The 21,798-nt window shown below is 40.0% G+C and overlaps 1 protein-coding gene across 1 annotated transcript in view; it reads right to left on the reverse strand.

Moving 5' to 3' along the window:
* SHANK2 (SH3 and multiple ankyrin repeat domains 2) overlaps positions 1-21,798 on the reverse strand; it is a 260,064-nt gene that overhangs the window by 106,989 nt on the left and 131,277 nt on the right. The window contains exons 16-17 of the mRNA XM_059474299.1: positions 6,008-6,090; positions 4,242-4,366 (exon numbers count right to left, since the gene is read on the reverse strand). Of these exons, the coding sequence (XP_059330282.1) occupies positions 4,242-4,366; positions 6,008-6,090 (208 nt within the window). The remainder of the gene's footprint in view (positions 1-4,241; positions 4,367-6,007; positions 6,091-21,798) is intronic.

The following is a 21,798-nucleotide window of genomic DNA, read 5'->3' on the forward strand; positions in this document are numbered from 1 at the left end:
ACCACTAATTCACCCCACCACTGAATACCAATGCAAGGCATAACATTGCTAAAAATATTAATAATTACTAGAGTTTAAGCTACAACAATAAAGTCTAAAGTTTGCTTCTTACAGCTGTTTTCAAGTTTGCATAAAGTGCTTACTGGAATAAACCCAGTAACCTATTCCTAAAAAGGCTTCATTTGTTTATGAAGGTTTTTTTTAAAAATATTTCAGATTTTTTAAATGTCTATTGCTGCTTCTTACATGCAGTCAGAGGACAGATATCTTTAATACAATGATAAAATAATGCTGTAATAAATTTTTTTCCACCCAAAACCAGTTAAAGAAAAGTTTGCACTAGTAAATTGTATAAGCTTTTGAGGATGAAGCAATGCAGGCAGTTATACTACAGATATTTTGCATGTTTTAGCACAGGTACCAGTTCTGCAGCAAAATGATGACATTTCTTCATATACCATCTCTGGTTTTCAGCCTCAAATTAAACCTTGAATTTTGCCCTTTTGTTTTTATTTTTTAAATGAATAATTCACCAGGTTTATCTAGTTTACACATTAACTGGAATGTAAATAAGCAGCTATGCTATTCCAAAGACAATAACATTTCAATTTCTCTAGAAAAATAAGAGATTTTATGGCACAATAATGCAAACTGCAATGCCTCATTTAGAGAACAAATGCATTGTTCTGGTAAAATATTGCAGAATTAACTTGGCTTTCTGAGTATTGATAGTGTAACATTACTGTTTGTGTGACAGGGAAAATCCCCATGAGCCACATCAGGCAACACCTGCAGAACAGCTGCACACTCATGGGGACAAGAAGAACAGAGAGTTAGTAATCCACTGGGGGTTAATTTTAAAAGACATTCTATATCTTACCACACTAAAACCCTCCACAAAACTCTATTCTGAGGTAAAACAGGCCTTCCTGTTTAATGGGTTTCTTTACTCAAAAATTGTTAGACTTGTTTATGTCACCAAAGCAAATCTCTAACACAACCCCACCTTAAGTCATGTCTCAAGGCAGAATTCACTGAATTTTTCCAAACTTGAACAGTTATAGTCTAGAAATCCAGTCACTGATGAGTTATTAATGACCTACAAAGGAATTAGTGATGGTTGTAATTTTTAAACCCCTTTCTAATGCAGACTGCAGTATTTAGCACTTGGCCTAATATGTTGCTTTACTTTTATCTATCTTTTTAATCAGGCTGATATCAAGATTCAAGAAAACATCAACTAAAATAGTGAAAAATAACACATAGAGCAAGCTGTAAAATGTCAGCTATAACAACCAAATCATAACCATCCCTGTTTTCTGACTGTTCATCAAAGCTAAGGGAAAAAAAAAAATCACATTGCATTGGCATCTCTTAAATTGCTTATGAAAATTCAGATCTATTGACAGCTGCCTCTGCCTCACTCCTTCAGCTCTGAAACTACTCCTGCACTTTTCCAGTACATTTGCCCTGTGCTCTATCCAGGAAAGCCACTACACACTTTACAATTTTTATCACAAAAACCACGGCTGGGCTTGAAGCAAGGAGGAGACAAACCACACACTGTCAGAAATTTCCATGGAGACTCTGTGAGCACTGTTTCCAAGGGCAAGTATAATGCTCATCTCTGAAGTCTCATGTTAAAATTAGTTGTACAGGTTGGACAAATCAGGAGCTGCACATTTGATAAAAACTCAGTCATATGATACAATGCCAGCTGTTCCAGGTTATTCCTACTCCATTTATCTGCTGGAGCAAAACAGAACCTTTTCTTTCTTTTTTGTATCAATCTTTTATTTGTTCTGCTCCACATATATCAACCCCAAACATGAATTATTATAGTGCCTCACAGCTGATACTGAAGGTTTCCCTCCTCCAGAAGACTCCAGACCATAACTGCACACAAAGAAATGATGGCCTGTCCTCCTGCCCTTGTGCTCTGCAAAGAAAGGATCTATCTCCCTGTCAAACCTGTCTTTCCATAGTGAGGTTCCCCTCATCTCCATTACCCTGAACCACCAAACCTCCTGAAGCAAGAATGAAGCATCTGCTCTGCCTCTCATTTTGCCCCCTGCCAAACTGAGCTCTCCCCTCCCTCACACCCAGCGCCTGCCACGAGTGTTAAAAATAGCACTAATTAGGATCCTGGTTGCCCATTAACTCTTTTATTATCCATGTGGCATTTATGATAAATGCCTGATATTACTTACAAATGTTTGAGGTGGCACTTACAGCAGCATAAACTTCAGGGTCATGGGAGAAATAATTTAGCAGCAAGGCAGGCTGACTACACCAGGGCACAGGGCATACAACCACTTGCTGGCGTGTAAATTCAAATCTTTTAGTTCAACACAACAGACAAAGTAGCTTGGCATTCCTGGAAGTGCAGGTGGACTTCTATTTCAACAGCCTTTTGCATCACTGTAAATACCTCTAAAGATGGCTTTCTCCATCCAGCCAGGGCTGTGCACTGCATGTTGGCCATAAAACAGAATAAAAATCCTGCCTTTCTCCAACAGAAAAGTGTCCTGCAGCAGCCAAGTTGTCACTTCTCAGGATTATCACATCCTCTTAATTAAGTTGCAAAATTCAGAACGGAATAACCCCGATGAACATAAATTACACAGAAATGGATTTGATTTGCATGTAATAATGGCTTCTTTCAGAATTAATTACAAATATGCTGGAGTATGGATTAACGTCCTCCTGATTCAGCACTGTATGTGCATGTTTAGCTGCTCTTCTAAGCTAAGGCTAGGAGTAAATTGTCTAGACAATTAATTATAATTCTTCTCTCATTTGCCAAAAAAACAGTAAAGCTTTGTGCAGAATCAGCTACCCAGCCTTCTTCCACCCCTTCAGAGATCTTTAAAAAATCCATGAGCATATTTGTCATTCCATAATGAATTAAATTGCACATTGCTCACCATCAATTCTATCTGTGCAGTCTGCCAGTACAGACTCTTCATGCTTCCCTTGGATTAAAAGCCCAACAAGAAACCCACCTCTAAAAACACAGCCTTGTTTCAAACCCCACCTAAGAGGGACAGGGAGAGCTTTGGCAGGATCCCTGCCCAGGGATCGCAGCAGTTCCATTTGTAAGCTGGTCTCTAACGCTGAACGCTGCTCCTTAAGTAAACAAACAGCAAGGGAAATGTGCTTGAAGACAGAGATAAAAATGCATATCTATTTACTTTAGAAGCCTGCAAAGCCTGTTCTTTCACGGCTACAGCGTGAGGAAGTGGTGCAACTATTTAAATTCAATCACCATGGGAGTTCAAGGCACACTCCAAAAAAAGCTGCGTGTTGTACCCTCTCCTGCATGCAAAAGCCAGCTCTGCAGAAATAAACATTGTAACACCAGAAGTATTTTACCAAACCATACATGGGCCTGAAGATCAAGACATCAAATAATGTTAAATCAATAGATCTTACAGACAGGGTTTGACCAATCCATCCCAAAGACCTATTTTCAGTACCCAATTTCACAGAAGCACAGCATCCCTTTGTTGGTCATGAAGAGGTTGTGGGGGAAAGAAGAAGAAAAATCCCAAATCATGATTTTGCTGTAAACTGGTCAGCAACACTCAAAAGGTGAACCAACTTTTTAAACAATACCTAAAACACCAACAAAAAAATCCTCCAAAATATCAAACATGAAGATATTTTTGGCACGAATGAACAATTTAAATATACCCTTTTTATTAAGTAATTTATACAGCAATAACATTCATTGCCTATTTTTTTGTGTTTCAGTGTAGTGTTGGAAAAATTCAATTTCAAGCCAAGTAATTTGCTTTATTCTCCATAGTTACTAAATGCCACTGGACCATGGATATTTCTGAGAGCAGAAACAATTGCATAAAAAGTCATTAATTTTGATTACTCCCTAAAAATATTTAGAAGAAACCACAACTGATAGCCCACAGTAAATATTGAAATTCATCTAAATTTCAATAACTGGAAGAAGAGTAGAACCTCCCAGATATCTCAGAGTGTATTCCCAAAGGACAAAAAGAGCAACCAGAAAATTCCCAGTCAGCCTGACCATTGTTCTCTGTCACTGCTTTCCTGAACGCTGCATGAAGTTTTAAATGGATCAAGTGAAGCACATCACTGGTGTTAGCCCACAGGACTTGCTGCCCAGAGGCATCCCACACTTTTTCCAGAGTCAATTCTCCACCAGGAACATTACTATTACCCCAACAGAGCACTGAGAATCAAATTTCAGGATCTCCTACCTCGATCAAAAAGTCTCCAGTTCTCAGGCCAGCTTGCCATGCTACTCCCCCTTCATCCACAGATTCCAAGTACTGCAAAGCAGGAAAGGCTGGAGTTGGGGTGAATTCTTCAATTGGTGTGTCAGCTTTAAAAATAAATACCACATTAAAAAAAGAAAGTTATGGAGTGCTTGCAAATATCACTTGACTACAGGCCTATCATTGGCCATTCCAATTTAGGGTTAAAAAATGGTGGGTGCTGGAAGTGAGAGGGATGTGCCTCACGGGAGATCAGGATGCTGGGAACAGAGTGCAACCCCCTGGAATAGCAATCCACAGGTCTTCCTTCCAGAGGGGGAAATACCTGCTCCTTTCCTGGCACAAACCAAATCAAGTTGCACCAGGCAATAGCTGGGTTGTGATATTCCAGGATATTCAGTATTGGCTCAAGTAACCCCTTTGTGTGCCTGGCAGAATGCTGTAACTCTGGCAACATCCACCTAAAAATGAATTATGTGCTGGAGCCAGGAGAGAGCATCTGGCCAAACTAGGGGGATGGGATGGGTGGCAAAGCATGAAAAAAAAAAAAAAAATCAACCAGATTTTTTTTTTTCCCTCCTAAATTTAGATGTGCATAACAAAGAAGAGACCACTTTTTAGGAGAGGAGGCACAGCTGACCCTGTGACAGCCCTGCCTGCCCCTCTGTGTCACGTACACACACAGGCAGAAAAGTCTTTGGGTCTTTCACCTGAGCTGCCCCCGCTGCTACAGAAAAAATCTGGGGGAAACCACTGGGATCAGCCAGAGGGAGTGAGCCCTGCTCAAAGCACTGATAACCCACACCAACACTCAGAGATAAGGCAGTGCCTTGGGCTTCCCTGCTTCAACTCCAGACATTTCATTTGGCTAAAAAACTGGCAAAGCTTTCCCAGCCCTGCAAATCCACAGTGGCACCGGTCTAGGTTTAGGGGTGGGGAACAGGGAAAGCAAAAGCCATGTCCCAAGAATGAAGACATGGAATAATTTTCATGCTCAAGCAAGGCAAGGGAGAACCCATGTGAAATGAGGGGGAGCAAGAGATGGGACATACCATCACACACATATATTCTTTTTTAAAATACAAAGGGAGCAAACTGCACTGCAAGTTAAAAAGCAAAGCATTAAATAGAATGCCTTTTTTAACTGGTACAAATGCCACTGTGATGGATTTTAGCCTACGGAGAAGTGCCGTGCAGCTTAACATATGAACAGCTTTTAAAATGAGCACACTACAGGCCATGCAACATACGTGTAGCTTCTCAAGATATAAAAAAAGATCATATTTTCATACTAAAACTGCACCAATGTCACCTTGCAGAAGATCCACACCTATTTTAAACAAAACATGCCTCTCATGTCTACTCCTATTCACAGCCCTATTCAATCAGGCTGGTGTTTGAAATAAAGCAGCAGTTTTTATGAGGAAAGCAGGTTTCCCCACAGTTAAGTAAACTGCACAGCAGAACAGATTAATGGCAAAATACTACATCCACCAGCATGAGAAAAACACAGGCAAAACTTTCTCCCCCCAAAACGATTATGCAGTGCTTCTCCCATGTAAAAATGCAAACTGCTTCAGAGAGAAGGCACCGAAATCCATCGGAGTAGTATAGCATACAGAGAATCCTGTTGTCTAGCAACCAAGTGCACCAGGAATAATTCCTGCTTATATTCTGAGATGTATAAATTTCTTCATGCCACTGCACATCACACACACACACACTCACACACACACAGAAGCACATACCTTTTGCCCCTCTGAGCACAAATCCAAATCCTTCATTGTCTTTTTTCTGCAGGACCACTGCCTTTTCTTCTATTATGCAGTCACTGTAGAGAGAATTCCGAGGATAGCGACCATTATTACATCCCTTCATCACCACTGTAGTAGCTGCTCCTCCAGTGTGCAGGTTCATCATCATCACAGCCCGTTAATCAAATAATATTGCAGTAACCAAGCATGGGAAAATATAGAACAAATAGCAGCGAGGGGAAGACAAAGACTAAGCTGGATGGTAAAAGAGAACATGACAAAGCAACTTAAAATGAATAAAAAAGGCAGAGAGGAAAAAGAAAGAAGAAGAAATCATGCATGGTGGTTTGTGTTCTATATGAATGACTGGATGAACATGTGATCATGTAATCTGTGGGCTAGCTAGGACTCTAAAAGGAAAAAAAGTAAGTGAACTAAACGACAGTATCATTAATAAACTCCTCAATCGTGGATGTACCAGATGCATCTTCTAGTGAAGCCAAAATGAAACCAACCAGAAGAAAAATGAGGCAGCATTTTAAATTTAAAGATAATAAATTATGATTTTCTATTAGCTAACTAAAAGGCACAAATATATTCTGAAAGCTATGCCTTGCATCAAAAGCCCTTTTTCAATCCTATTGAATGTTGCATGCTGCAAGAATCCCACATGATCATCTGACAGCCTACAATGCTAACAACGTGCAGCTGCCTTGGCGTCATCAAGCACAAATTTCCACAGCATCAAGAATCTGCATAATTGAAATAGTAACAAGGCATGCACAAGCAGGAAAACACATTTTCTAAGGAATATTTCCTGTCTCCTGATAAACAATTAATATTATAAAACAAGGAGATGGTATAAAGGGCTATTTATGTAAGCAGTATTCCCTTAAAGAGAAAGTAGCCTTAGGAATCTCACTGTCATTGGCTAAGATAAAAGTAGAAGGTAGATGAAGAAAATGCACAAAATGCACATTAAAATGGGACCTTTCAGATACAGGGAACGATCCGTAAAAGCCTTAAGGTGTTCAATATCTTTCATTAAACATGTAGCTACTAAAAATAAGCTCAAAGCAAAAAAAGAAAAAAAAGGAAAAATTTTCAATGCACTTTTAGGTAGAATTGTACAGCATGAGTTGCAGGGGTTAAGTTCATGAATTGTCAGCATTGCAAACTATGCTGCTTTAAAATACCTACAGAACTAGTTCAGATAGAAAGGAGTAAGAGCAAGTTTGCTTTCCTTAATTTTTTACTAGCCAACTTCTGTTCCCACTGGTCTGGTACAGAATCCAGTCCCCAGAGCAGTAAATGCAAGGAGAGAATGGATCTGCTTCAGGGCCATTAATAATCCCCAGGGGGAGGAGGAAACTAAATAAAGAGAAATTGTTGTGACCTTTTTATTTAAAGCTCTGAACAAAGAGCGGGGTGATGATATCAGGACACCAATGGACAGCCTCCAAACTCCAGATTTTTCATGCATCACAGACCATCCTTTTGGTGCCTTTCCAACTCTGCAGGATGAAACTTCCCATGGCTGCTGAAGCAATGATGTAAGGTTGCCTTCCAAATTGCAGAGTGTTTAACACTACACATGAATTCAAGCTGCCACAGCAGTGACTTTGTGGGCAAGAGATGGTTTCCATCAGCACCCACAGCTTTTGTATTCTCATCTTATTGTAATTTACTTTGTCTTTCAGACATTTCCTGTTCTTACAGTTAAACTTCTGCTTCTTGAGAAAGCCCAACACCCTGCTCAGGGATATCAGGATGGGATGGAATATGTAGCTCTCAGAGCCCACTGAAGCTCTCCATCAACATCCTGCTGTTCTAGAAACTGACTGCTCCTGCCAGTGCATTGGCTGATTTCCCTCATTTCACCACCACGTTCTCAAGGTGGGTCCCTGTACTTATCCACTGAAGAGTCAACAGCGTTACTTTTTTTAATACTTGGTCAAATTAATAAAACCCATTCCCTTCAAGTTTCCTTGTAATTAATCAATAGCTTAATAGAGCTTAGAAGGCAACTTCTGAGATGCTAATTATAGCAAGAGTTTGGTTCAAAGAACCCCCTCGTGTCCCCTCCCTAAATCCCACCCTTGTGTCAGTTCATTTCCATACAGAATTCAGAAGTTTATCAGCTCAGCAAACTCAGGATCAATTCTCCTGACCTACATCAAAAAAAAAAGTCAAGTCAGGCTCACTTCATCCTAATGTACAGATACCCTTAAGGTATAAAAACCACCTGATTTTCTTCTCATGTACAGCACATCCATTCCATAAAGTACCCAGTTTTATACTTCAGTTCATGTACTCAAAGTGGGGATGCAAAATTGCCAACATTTTACAAAATTATGTGCAAGGGGGAGGTGAGAGGGAAGGGAGGGAGAAGCACAACATGGTTCTTGGTGAGAAAACACACAAACTGATTTCTATTATTTGACAAATACAACTTTCTAATATAGAGTTGCAGTCATAAAGAGAACAGCATCACAGCCTGGAAAGTAAAAGGATAGGCTTGAAAAAAATCAGATGCACAGCATTTCTTCTCATTTACGCTCCCTAGAAGTAGGGAACCTGCAAAAATCCTATGGCTTGAGTAGCTTAAACTTATTCAAGCAACCACAGAAAGCAAATTGATTCTCCCCACACACCTCAGTGCTGCAGAGCAAAGAACCAGCACCAGGAAAAAGGGGGAAGACAAACAAGCACACAAAAAAATGAACTGAATTTACAACCTGGACACCCTTTCTCCCAGAAAATTTGCATTCCCAAGAAAAGGAAGCAGAAGAGGGGCAGGGTTTAACCTCTGACTCTTTGCAGTGCTGCTTTTTGCTGGCTTTGCCATGCCAGGGCTCTCTGTGCCAGCCAGGGTGGACTCTCCACTGAAGGTCTGCTCACAGTCCACCTGCTCCTGGCAGGAAAAGTGGTGCCAAATGTAAAACTAGGTCAAAATTTCTCCCCATGAGCCTTCTTGGCAGCGTCTCTTTGATCCTGGAGGTGTTGTAAATACTCAGCAGCAGAACACAGGGTACAGCAACCAGTGACAAATGAAGGTGGCATTACATTAGGAGCTGCTCTGAGGCCTGAGCTCAAGCAAGAAGAGGAATTTCTTCCCAGGCTCTTTCAGTAAAATGCACAGTTCTGTGTGAGGCCAGGCAGTCCCCGTTATCCGTGATATGCCAAATTTCAATAAGTAAAATCCCTGAAGTCCATTTCTGTCCCATCCCAAACAAAATTCAAAGGCTTCCATTTCAGAGATGAGTCCTCAGAATATGACCAGTTCCATATGATGGTAATAAAATGAGTAATTCTAAAATCAATAGCTCGTTATTTAAATAGGGCAAACGCTGCTTTGACTTTGGGCTGTGTGAGGCCAAGATTCATTGCAGGCAAAGTTAAATGCAAAAGGCATCCTACCAAGTGCAGGACATTTCTGTGTGGAGCACAATCATAAAACTTCAGGTCAAAATAACAGTCAATGTAAATCTCTGCTTTACTCAAGCAGTAGACATTAGAAAACATGCTTATTCATCAGCTCATGTAGTTTCCTTAACAACCTAAGGCTCAAGAAGTGTGCAGAGGTGTACAAATTTCCATAATTTTACAGACTGACCAATGCAGAAAGGGAAATAGAAGGATTTGCCCGTAGTCAGACAGATATGTGAGTTTTGAACTCAGCACTGTTCCACATAACAACCATCATTTGTGTGGGCTTTTCTAAACAGCAGGAATTTCTGCTTTGCTAACAGCCCATTAGGATAATATCTGAGGAAGGAAGGAGAAATGTCAAGTCTTTCATAAAGACCTGTATGAAGAAAATAAAGGTTGGAGTGCAGGTTCCTGCTGGAGGCAGGCCCACAAAACCTGGCTTCCTGTTCTCATCAGGGATAACTACACCCTATCTTAAGGCATGACTTATTCCACAAACTAAAATACTAAATTACAGAGGTGGAGGCTATCAGGACTACAGGATGTGTTTAGGCAAGTTTGTATCAAGTGTTTCATTGCCGATTTCAATCTGAAAAACAGCAAGTAGAAGACAATCCATTGAAAATTATCACCATTATCGGGAAACAAAAGTGGCTATTTGGTATATTGTCAGTCTCCCTCTAAGGAGAGGAAAAAATGAATGTAAAAAGGAATTATTTCCCTGATGCCCTGGAAACATAACCCAACCCTTTTAGCTTCAGCAGCCCACAAGCCCTTCAGTAAGGACTTCCTCTCCCCTTGAGTGAGAAGTGGACCTTGCTCTCTCCAGGTTCACTTCTTTCAGCTGGCCAAGTGAATCTAAATCTCTTAATTAGCCCTTTTTCTTCTCCTCAGCATTCTTGCAATTGCCATCTCTTTGAAAGATCTACTGAGTTCACAAGTAGATACATCCTAGAAGAATAAAGTGTTCTGCCAGGTGCAATAAAAGGATATCTAAATCATTCCATAAATTTATATGCAATGTCTGGAAACAGTCACACTAATTCCTTCCAGGACAAGATGGCCAATTTATGGTGGTTATGCTGAAGCCAGAGAAGGGCATTTGGGAAATCTGTTCAACAGGAAGAGTCCTTTGTGCATTATCCAACAGTCAATCCCTGTTAAAGGCACATCAAAAATATTCTTTCCCTTTTTTTGGGAAGTAACCTGTGCTGATACCACATAAGATGGAAATTATGTCTACAGCAAACCTTATTGTAGGATATAGCAACCTTTCAGTAGGAAAACATTTCCTGTTACTGCTGGAAGGGGTCAACCTTACAATTTATAGTCAACTACTCTAATGGCTTCAGGAAAATTGGCTAATCTTACTAATTAAGGCCTTCAAGATTAATGAAGACACTTTCTGTGATTGCTCAAGTTTCCCAGGCATCAATCATCCACTTTTAGGTCTCACAGAAGAGCTCCCACAGCTCTCCTGTGTCAGGCAGAGTAGCAATCATCACTTGCTCAAGAGGCAGCAGCTCCAGCAGCGAGTGGGTTCTGTGCACAGCAGACAGGGAAATACACAGCCTGTCCCTAAAAAACCCACTGGCAGCCCAAACAGAAACAGTGGGATGCAGCCAACTAAAGAGTGAAACTCACAGGGACCTCTCCCTTCACAGCATCCTAGGATCCCAGAACTGGGGGATTGGCCCACTCTGTACAGCTGAGCAATGCTCATGTCTTATATGACAAATTCAATGATTTTCCTTTAGAACACATGTTTATCTGGAAGTTTATAGCAAGCTGTGTTTGGGAGGAAGAAAATATTTCCAATAGATGGGTCAGTGCCTCAGCACTTTCCTCACGGCAGACAGAACCTAGCATTAAAATAGAAATGCTGGAGAGCAGCAAATTTTAAATTGAAAAATTCCTTACTGGGCAGCTGAAGAGACCAGTCCAAGGAGTATAATCATGGTACAATAATTAAAATATGACAGAGAAGGAATGAAGAGAATCACTTAGAACTAAAAATTCTCCAAGTCATTCTGCTATTTCATTAAAAAAAACCCTGGAAAATCAGGGCTGCATATGGAAGTGCAGCATGGAGCAAAATGTTTAGTACTACCTATGGACTCAGCTTCACAGGTGCTCCCAAAGAAATCCAAGAGCAGAAACTTCACAGGCACAGACAAACAGACAATAATTGGTTGTGTGCCAGTGCCTGACTGGCACAGCTGGCACTCCAACAAAAACCCAGAGAAGACAGACAAGATCACCATCCCCCTGCTTGCACCGTGTTCCTCTCTGGCTTTATAATTTCTGGCAAACAATTTCAAATTGCAACAGAAAGGACATGGTCTAATTTCTCCTTGGTAAACTTGGCATAGCTGTGACTTCCTCAGCTGGCCATGATCAAGCCAGACAAAAGAACAGGAAATAAAGGATGCTCCAGCAATACTCCTGGAACCTCCCCATATCCATGTATTTGTATTTCCAATCTCCTGTAGCAGTGCTGTTTCTCCAGAGCTAGTAAACATCTTGTAGAGCTCTTTGATCATGAGAACAGCAAGGCTGCAGATTTTGCTTTGAAATCTGCTGATGAAAGAGGAATATGTCAAACTGTGGCTGTTTTAAAGACATGGGCATATTCTCCAGTTCTGGATCTGTACTGCACACTGAGGGAATCACGGGCTCCAGTAAAACCTCACAGCACATCTTCCACCTAAAAAAGGTGTTTCATTCACACTTCTAAACAAGGAATCAAGCCATCTTTATTGGATTTTGAATACTTGATACCCTGGGTAAAAAAAGAGCAGTTCTTCACTAAGTCCCCAAACCCACACTAATGTCAGCCAGGAAGGGATTCAGTAAGAAGTAGGAAGTCAGAAAGATGGTGCTGCTTAAAAAAATCAAAAATCAATCATCATTTCAAGAAGCAACCTATCTTAAAGAGACTAACAGTGCTATACACTTCAGTGAGTTTATGCTACAAAACTTTACCAAAAAATATAGGCTTAAAAGAGAAATATTGAATTTCACAACAGAACTGCACAGTAGTTGCACAATTTCTTTATGTAGGGCCAAGGAGAAACTTTGTCTCTCTCTCTCCCCCCCAGTCCACATTCCTTTACTCAGATTTTAATTATGCTTATTATCATGCTATCTAAAGTAATACTCTCAAAATAAATTGATTTGGCTATTGGTACTTGTAGGTTGTTTCGTGGTTGCACCTTAAGCTGCTGAAACTGCAACAAGTAAAATATTGATACAGCAAACCAGGAAGTCACCTTCCTGGAAAGAGAAATCATCCAGTAAAAGTCTGATTCTCTATTATGTAGGAATCTCAGGAAAGGATATGAAGGCAATAAAAAAAGTCAGTGGTAAGTTCATAATCCTAAGCAAATGTATATATAGGGCATATATGTACCATATCCATGTATGAATGTATTTATACACATTCACAAAAACCCAAGTATTTTCGTCTTTTTTAAGAGAAATGTTATTATTCTTTCACATGTGCACTAGTAGAGAGAAAACAAAAAATCACTGTGAGTGAGGAAAGTGGCAAAATGAACTTTAAAATAAAAGCTTAATTTCTCTGTATTAATTGATTTCATTTCTCTTTTAAAAATAAGAAGTCATTTCAAACATCACACATGACCAAGTGAAAAATCAGACATGCAGGCTATGGAACAGGAGAGTTTTATAGCCCAGAGTCCCTCAAACCCCTTCACACAAATGTTCCACCTAGCACAGGAATGTTTTGGGTTCCAACACACTCCACTTGCACCTGATACTTATCAGCAATTTTCAGTTTTATTTATCAAGCATTTGAGCAATGTGAGCCTGGACTGTGGAAATATTAATATTCATTGCTAATACGATGAGCCTTGGGCAAACAGGCTGTCCAAACACTCACATATGTTTAGGTTACCAGGATATTTATCTAATAAACACTTCACTGTTTAGGTTTGTATTTTCCTACCCCAAACCAGCTGCAGTTCCACCCTCAGATGTTACCATCAAACCACAGAGAAACAGGAATTTTCTCCCTAATCATCTTAACATATTTAGATAAAAGGAAAATTAAATATAGATGTTAAATCCACTGGGTTTTAATCTTTTTTTTTAATTCATAATTTTCCTGCTGTTTTTGCTCAAATTGGTCATTATTATCACAGACAACCTTGGTACTAAGGAGAGGAACATGTTCAGGGTTATCAAACAGGACAAGTGACAAAGGCAGAACAAGGGAAGTGACTTGAATCACACCTTGGGTTTAAAAGAAAATAAACAGAAAGTGTTCTATTAACACTTTTTAAATGTGCTACAAGCCCTTTAAGGTAGCAGTTTGACATTGGAAGTCTTTAAAACAATTATTAAACTCACGGTACATTTTGGTATCATAACTCCACTTGCTGCAAGAGAGTCTAAACAAAAATAAGCTACAAAATAGGGGAAAGAAACTGGTGATTTCAGGACAGGTGCCAAATATTAGTTTCAGATTAGTTTTAAGGGATCCCTCAAGTTTTCCATCCCATCCTGTTTGCTACGATGAGCAAGAGGAATTATCACCCTCCTGTCCTGCATTCCTTGGAAAATAAACACAGTCCTGACCACAAGGAGTGTGAATAGCCCTGCCTGTACATTCAGCTTTATAGATGAAACTATTTCACTTACAAGTCTGCATTGTACAGAGGAGCAGTGATTAAATCAATGTTAAACACACTGCAAATTTTTATGACAAAAAATGTTATACTTTTAGTATATAACTTACAAGTAAGTTTGAATTTCTGTCTCAAAACAAATGAGGTCTCACCAATGGCATAAAGTTTTTCTGAAAACATCTTTATTCCTTCTCCAAGAGCTTTAAAACTACAGTGTGGAGTGAGAAACTTTGATTTTCTAGTATTTTGCACTAAAGAGCTGAAAAGGTGACATGAATTTTTTACATATCCCTTTAAAAATCCTGACTAATCACATTATTTCACAGTCTCATTAACATCAGAAAGGAGGTGGCAACTCTACCTTATTTTCTGAAATATATTCTCCCTCTCCATATCTCTAATTGCAGTAAGCTCTTGAGTTATTTTAAGTCTACTCCAAATTTTGCTTACCTGCAAGACAAAATGTCCATCTTAACAGCTCTCCTGCCTCCCAACACCATTATTTTCAGCAATTCTGTCCAAGCATGGCCAGTTTAGCCCAAAATGCTGGTAGCAGTGAAAAAATCACTGACTTTACAATTTTATTTAAATTGGTCATGACTTCTCTTAATTATGTGAATGTTGAACTGGAATCTGTCTTTATTGCCCCCTTGCCTTTCACATTCAGCTCATTGGTTACACAGATATGAATTCCTGGGAATATGAAGCTTTCTCTTTTTGTGTACTGGAGACAAGGTAAAAATATTTGTTTATCATTTCAGATGCATAGATTTTAATGTATTTCAGAGTTTATGGTGCTGGAAGTGGTTGCAGTAGAGGTATAAACCACCTCTGCCATAGGTGCAACTGCTCCAGGTTAGGACATGCTGGTCTAAAGGATCCCACAAACTACTCAGTGTCAGCCCTGGCTTTCAACTGGAGCGCCAAACTCTTAATTCTGTTGTCTGGGCCCTATAAAAAATTAGAGAAATTAGAAGGCACACGGCTAACAGGATTTTTTCCTCCTAATGATGCAATAGCCTCTTTTTCTTAGTGCACATATTCAACACTTACTATTCCTCTGCTCAGAACCTTGCCACGAACTCAGTTTTGTGTAACACTTATCCCTCAAAGCCAAGCTTTTGTTGATACATTTTAGTGCTTGTCAGACATCATCTCTCCAAAAACAGGCTGACATTTTGTGTCAGAGAGAGCAGGGAGCCCCAGCAGCATCACCAGCCACTCAATTGGTGCATCTGCCAATCATTGCCATGGAGCAGCCCCTAACATCCACGAGGATGGAGAGAGCACCTGCTCCTGGCTTGGGGAAAGAGGAACACTTTCAAAGGGCTTGGATAAAGCCCTGCTCTGTCCAGCAGGCTCCTGGCATTCAGCAGCAGCTCAGGCTGTGGATTTAAGTCTGACACACACAGGACTCAGCCCAGACCTCCTTCAGTCCAGGTGAATGCTCCACCACCAGCTACTGTCTGCTCCTTAGCTGCTCCCTCTTTGTTGGGTTCAATTCCATTTCTTAAAGAAACACAGCTCCAGCACATCTGGTTTGTCCCAGGAGGAACAAGGCACCCTCCTCCCACACCTTCCTTTTGCACCACCAAAGAGACTGAGCAAGAAAATCCACCCCTTTCCAAATTTGGATCATTTCAGCTTTCAAGAGGAACAAAACACATTTGCTGCCTGCCAGCCACCCTGAGAATGTTGCCTCATAGATCAAATTCTCCAAAAGCAACAAATATTTGTGAAAATCTGCGTGGAAAGAGAGGGTGAGATGGGGGAAGCGTGGTTTAGATCACTCCCACTGGAGGCAAGCCCACAGTGCGAGTTCACCAGTTATTTGTTCCATTTGGGGCTGCCAACTGCATCATTCCCAACCAGAGGCACCATATGGAGCCTTTGCTCATCTGGTGATGAGGTGACAGCATGGCAGCCAAAGTTGCCCTGGGGCAGGGAATTAAATCATCACAGGGGCTGGGACACAGGAATGGAAAACACCCATTATTAGAAACCTAATCATCCTCCTTTCTCCCCCCTCCCCAAAAAAATCCCACTTGAATCTCCTGTTTTCCTCTGCTCTAAACATGAGGCTCCTGTTTCTAACCAACCTCAAAAAGTTGTTCTGCATCTCCACTCCTTTTTCTTTTCTTTTTTTTCATTTTCTCTATTCTAATTTAAAGAATAAAATCCACTTTATTCCCCCTCATGCACAGGACACAGGCTGCTGCTTTCAGTGGTGACATTTAAATCCATGCTGTCCTCCAGCATCCGGCCGGAGGAGTTGCAGAGGAAATCCTGCTGAGCCTGGAGTACCAATTGCTGTGCAGGAAATGGCACAGCCCCCAAATCCCAGCCCTTGCAAGCAGCAGCTTCTCTACCCCAGGCACACAGTTAAGTCTGGACTAGCACTAGAAGTAGATCCTAAAAGTTTTTCAGAAAGAGCATTCTAATTCTACATTTGGAAAAGGCTGTATATTTTTTCCCCCCTCAGCTCTTGAGCTCTCTTTGCTAACACTTATCGCTAAAAATTTAGGCCAACATCTAGCCCAGAAAATGCATTTTAGTCATTAGTTACCAAACCATTAGCTGTTAAAAGCTGGAATCTTACTGAAGTGGGTTGAGCAAACTTCACTGTTAAGGCTGCAAACAACTTAAAAATGCACTTAGAAGCTAATGGAAACTTTTATCACTCACGGTAGTGTTTTCCATCTTACCATAATTGTATTAGACCTTAATAGTGCAATTACAGTACAGGTTTAGATGGAGAGGCACCACAATTCAGATGCACACACACACACCCTTTCTACCTCCTATTTCAGCAATTCCTTTCAATATTTGCTGTAGCCACCAGCACAAAAAGCTCCATCGTGGCATCACACAGCAGCAGGGGAGGCAAAGTGCAAAGTTGTTTATTAGCAACCAAAGGAATTTCCATTAGAAACTGAATAATTGTAAATTAAAAACTTCACATTTTACATCTCCACCTGCTCCATAGAGGCCACAATGCGTTAATTATTGCTTAAATACATATGTAATTCTTCAAATTGCATCAAATTATCCTCTTCAAGTCAATGAGGCACAAGGTATTAAAATTGCGCTACCCTTGACTTTCTGCCTCATATTAAGAGCAGCTCAGTGCTGTCAGGCTGTTATACTCACAGTTAATTAATTAATTCAGAACAGACAACAAAGGCAAGTCCAACAAAATAACTTTAGGCATCAAGGTGAGATTACATGCACACAAAACATTTTACATACTTTTTCCCCCTACAATTTGGTTGGTGCTGACCATTCTCTGTGCCCAAAAGAACCATGATATCACATCTGCAGAGATTTTAAATTATTAAAATTTCAGAGAGCTTTCAGATGTAACCACATCACTCTCTCACAGGGTTATATTTAATTACAATGATGAGCATACTCAGATATTTTTGTTACCATTTTCTAGGCAAAAACTGAGCTATGTGTATAGGTAAAAAAGTTAAGTGCTGCTGGTTTTACTTATTTCCACCAGAGGAAACCAAGGACTATGTTTAAAATATATGCCTGCAGGTAAAATCAGCTGTAAAATCACTTTCCACTTATTATCAATGTGTCAATCCCAGATTGTGGATTTATTGTTAAGAGTGAGCAGCACCATTTTAATCTCCTTATTCCCATTTCCTTCAAGAGATCTCCTGAACAGTACAAACTTCCCAGGAAACATTAGTACAATTGAACTGGTGATATCCAACAGAAAACAAACAAAATAGCAGTTCACAAAATCCTAGAATGGTTTGGGTTGAAAGGGACCTTAAGGACCATTCAGTTCCAATCCCATATCATCTAGTTCTTACTCCAATTCAGACAATCCCATTTATTTTCCATGTAACAACACTGCTCTCACTGTTCTACCTGGGGCAGAACCAACATGAAAATGTGGGAAGCAGGATATAAAATATAACAACAGCTCTTATACCTTCTCTCTCAATGTTTGTAAGGATCTATTTGCCAGGATTTGGTGGATTGCTGCCAGGCAAGCAGCACTCAGCAAGCACATAAGCCAAATTCTCCACCCCAGGGACACAGGGCCACCATAACCAAGGAGAAAATGCCTTTGCTCCCCATCAGTTTTACATTCCTCACCACTTGCAATGGGCAGAATTCCACTAACACTTTCCATCTGTTTTAAATCTATATTTTATTATTTTAAAATCTATATTTAAAGAGATGAGCAACTGCATTTCTCCAGAGGGAGGATTATTTATGTGAAATATCCACATGAAACCAGATGAAAGTATTTCTGCATAGGACTGAAAGCTCCCACTAAAATAGATGTGGAACACACCTAATGCTTAAACCACCAAGACAGTCCCACTTACATCACAACTTTGGGACAAAGGTATCCAACAGGCATATTCTGTGGGCTAAAAATTAAAAATATAACCAAGCTCTCTACAGCATGCTGAGCTGCAGGGGCAGACAGCTTCAGCTGTGCCAAGGAGTCTCTCTGAGCTGCTCAGGAATAAATCTTATGCTGCTCTATCCAACACCACAGATGACAACAGCAACAGAGAATGGCCGGGAAAGAACTTCTGAGAAGAATCTCCATTTTTTATTAGGTGTTTGTACGTAAATTGGCTTTTGAAGAGCTGCTCCTGTCAGCTTCTACATTTGTGGGACATGGATGTTGCCACCTGACTCTAAGTAGGGACAGTAGGATGAATGAATTAAGCCATTAATTAAGTTTTCTTACAGATTACACCATCCTGTTTTCCTCTTCGTCTTCCTCCACAAAAACAGAACAAAAACCATAAGGCAAATCAATTTGGTCCTGTCATCAATGTGGTGGCAACCAACCTTTGGGAAAGGTTATTTGTCATCACATCCTCTCCTGTGAGCTCCTGAATGCTGCTGGAGCCGTGGGACGTCAAAGAAAGGCACCAGGAAAACTTCTGCCATGCAGGGGTGGAACCAGTTAAAGAGTCTGGAGAAACCCCCCCTGTGAAAGTCAATAACTCTGCGGGGAAAGACACAGAACAGGCAGGAGACCTCCCATTCATGCGCAGATTTGATTACACTGGTGTTGGCATTCAGTTGTGTATTGACTTTTCCTGCTGCCCTGTTCTGCTGGGGGTGAGAGATGATGCAATGAATGCAGCAGGAAAAGTTTCCACTGTCGTGTCCTAAAGTTCCCAAATTCATGGGGACAATGGATCATGTTTTCCACCACACCAAATTTATCACTTTTACATAGCACCACACTATGTCTCATATAATTTATGTCTCCAGAGTATAAAACTAATACAGAGTATAAAACTGTTAATACTCCAGAGTATTAACAGTCTCTTTCCATTTAAAAGGGTGATAACATTTTATATTTGAAATTAACAACTAATTAATTCCACATATTTTCCTGACTGAACAATCCACTGTCCTATCTTGAAAGAATTAATCAATTCCCTCACTTCAGTTAAAAAGCAGATAAAAAATGGTAATTTCTAAAGGTTTACCTTAGCTTTAAGTTTTTAAAAAATAATTTTATTTTTTTTAATCCAAAAATCCATTCTATGCCTTAGCAATACTTTCTACTATTAAACTGGAATTCAACCTTGATAAATTAACTTATTTACACCCTACAAATAATTTCATTTGAATTAACTGCTGACAAATGCAGGGAAGATAGAGAACCTCAGAGATGTGGCAGAGCAGTTCTGCATTATCTCTGTGCAGTTTCAGGAGCAGTTTCTGCTCTTTAGGACAAGGAGTGGGCATTTAAACTGAAAGAGGATAGACATTAAGAAGAAATTCTTCCCTTTTGAGGGCATGTCATCAGCATTTAAAACAGACAATACACCAGACCTAGTAGTTTCAAATAATACATTATATTTGTATGATATTTAGTGACTATTTGCATGGGCAAGCAAGTCTCAGTGCCTTTCTCCACATTACTAAGCATCCTCCCCATTTTCCCAAAGTTAATGTATGGATAACTGATCTCTTATGCAAAGCTGAAATAGGATTTAATGAACCTCCATTACTCAAGCTGCACATTTTCCTCAAGATGAAAAATGCCATGTACAATGTATTTTCCTGCATGTGAATAAGCCCGTTAATATAGATTTCTGAACAGAGTGTTTCTACTCAGCAATTTTTGCCCTTTGGGAGGGAGAAGGAAAGGGAGAAGGGAGCAGACACTTCCCCTCACTCCCCCACACAGTCTCTGGAAAGGAACTGGATCAGCTTTGTTGGTACTTTGGATTCAGAGCTGTTCTTAGCACAGAGGCACAATTGCCTTCTGACAAATGTTTATGAAACCTTTGCTGCCAGCATTAAATCTGTTCTAACGTATTCTACCCCGACTTTGATACGATACGGTAACAGAGAAAGTAATCAAAGCAATACAAATCTGGCAATACCAAAAATTGCTCTCACTTTCACACCTTGTTTGCCTCTTTGAATAATTCCCCTCCCTGAAGAAGCCCTTGTGAGGAATTAAATCTGGATGTACTACCAAGAGACATTAATCTCCAGACTGGTTCTGAAATGCAAATTCTTCTTGCTTTAGCAGCAATGCACAAGCACCAGTGAAATCACCATTCAGAGGTACAAAAAGCTGATTTGCAGCCTCAGTCAGGTACCTGAAACACAACTTGGTGTGTTATTGGTTTCTTTAGTTTTCTTGGTGTTACTTTACAAAAAGCCTAGATTTACCATTCTCTACTGAAAAAATGTCTTGAACAAGTCTACTTTTCCACTGTATTTCTTAGAATTTCATATCAATTCTGCCTTCTCCTATCTTTTCCTCTCAATTTCCACTATTACCCTCCCAAATGGATCCACTGGGTCTTGGATTCTCTGTGGAAACTCAAGGAGAGTTTTCTTCCCAACCTTGTCAGAACTCTGCTGCTGCCCCTCTCTCTACTCAGACAATTAATAGATATCAACTGCAGACACACTTCATAACTAATTTGTATAAGGCTGTACAAAAGTTCATTTTTTTCCTGATTCTCTCTCCTACTCAGTCCTGAATCAGGTAAGATACATTTTTTGAGAGCTTTACTGTTGCACTGGACAAACCCAATACCTCTGGAAAAAAACTCAAAACAATACAGAAATAAACCAACAACCCCCAACCCCCCCCCAAAAAAAGGTGGAAAGGAAGGTTTTGATGGAATTGACATTTTCTAATGAAAAAAATATTTTGTTAGAAAGTAGCAGGAGGTTTCCAAGTGGAATTATTTCATATCTCTGAGGCAACATGCAGCAGATACAGCTTCTCTCTTTTGCAGGAACAACCCTATCCATTCACAATGAAATACAGAGACAAGGATATGGATTTTGTAGGCTAATGATCACTCAAAGAACCTTGCAAAAAGCCAGCTCCTCTCACTGCAGATGTCCCTGGTAACCACTGAGTCTGCTCTGCAAAGCTGGTCTCAGAGCATGGGCTCACAGCTTCTCTTGACAACTTTGCCACCATCAGACTCCCCCAGTCAATCACATCATGTCCAGCTGGGAACTCCCTCCCCAAATTCTCCAACTCACATAGAAGCTATGTCTGAACCTCAGAACAAAGTCTAAGATCACAGAACAAAACCAACAGTTGCCATATTTTTATTTTATTTAGTATTGTGTCACATGAAACTCTGTCATTGCTTTACACATTTCAGAGATTTTCTCCTACAGTAAATGTGGTTTCCTTGCAAACAAGCAAAAAAACCAAACCCA

Source organism: Ammospiza nelsoni, chromosome 6, assembly GCF_027579445.1.
Source record: "Ammospiza nelsoni isolate bAmmNel1 chromosome 6, bAmmNel1.pri, whole genome shotgun sequence".
In the NCBI taxonomy this organism is placed as follows: Eukaryota; Metazoa; Chordata; class Aves; order Passeriformes; family Passerellidae; genus Ammospiza; species Ammospiza nelsoni.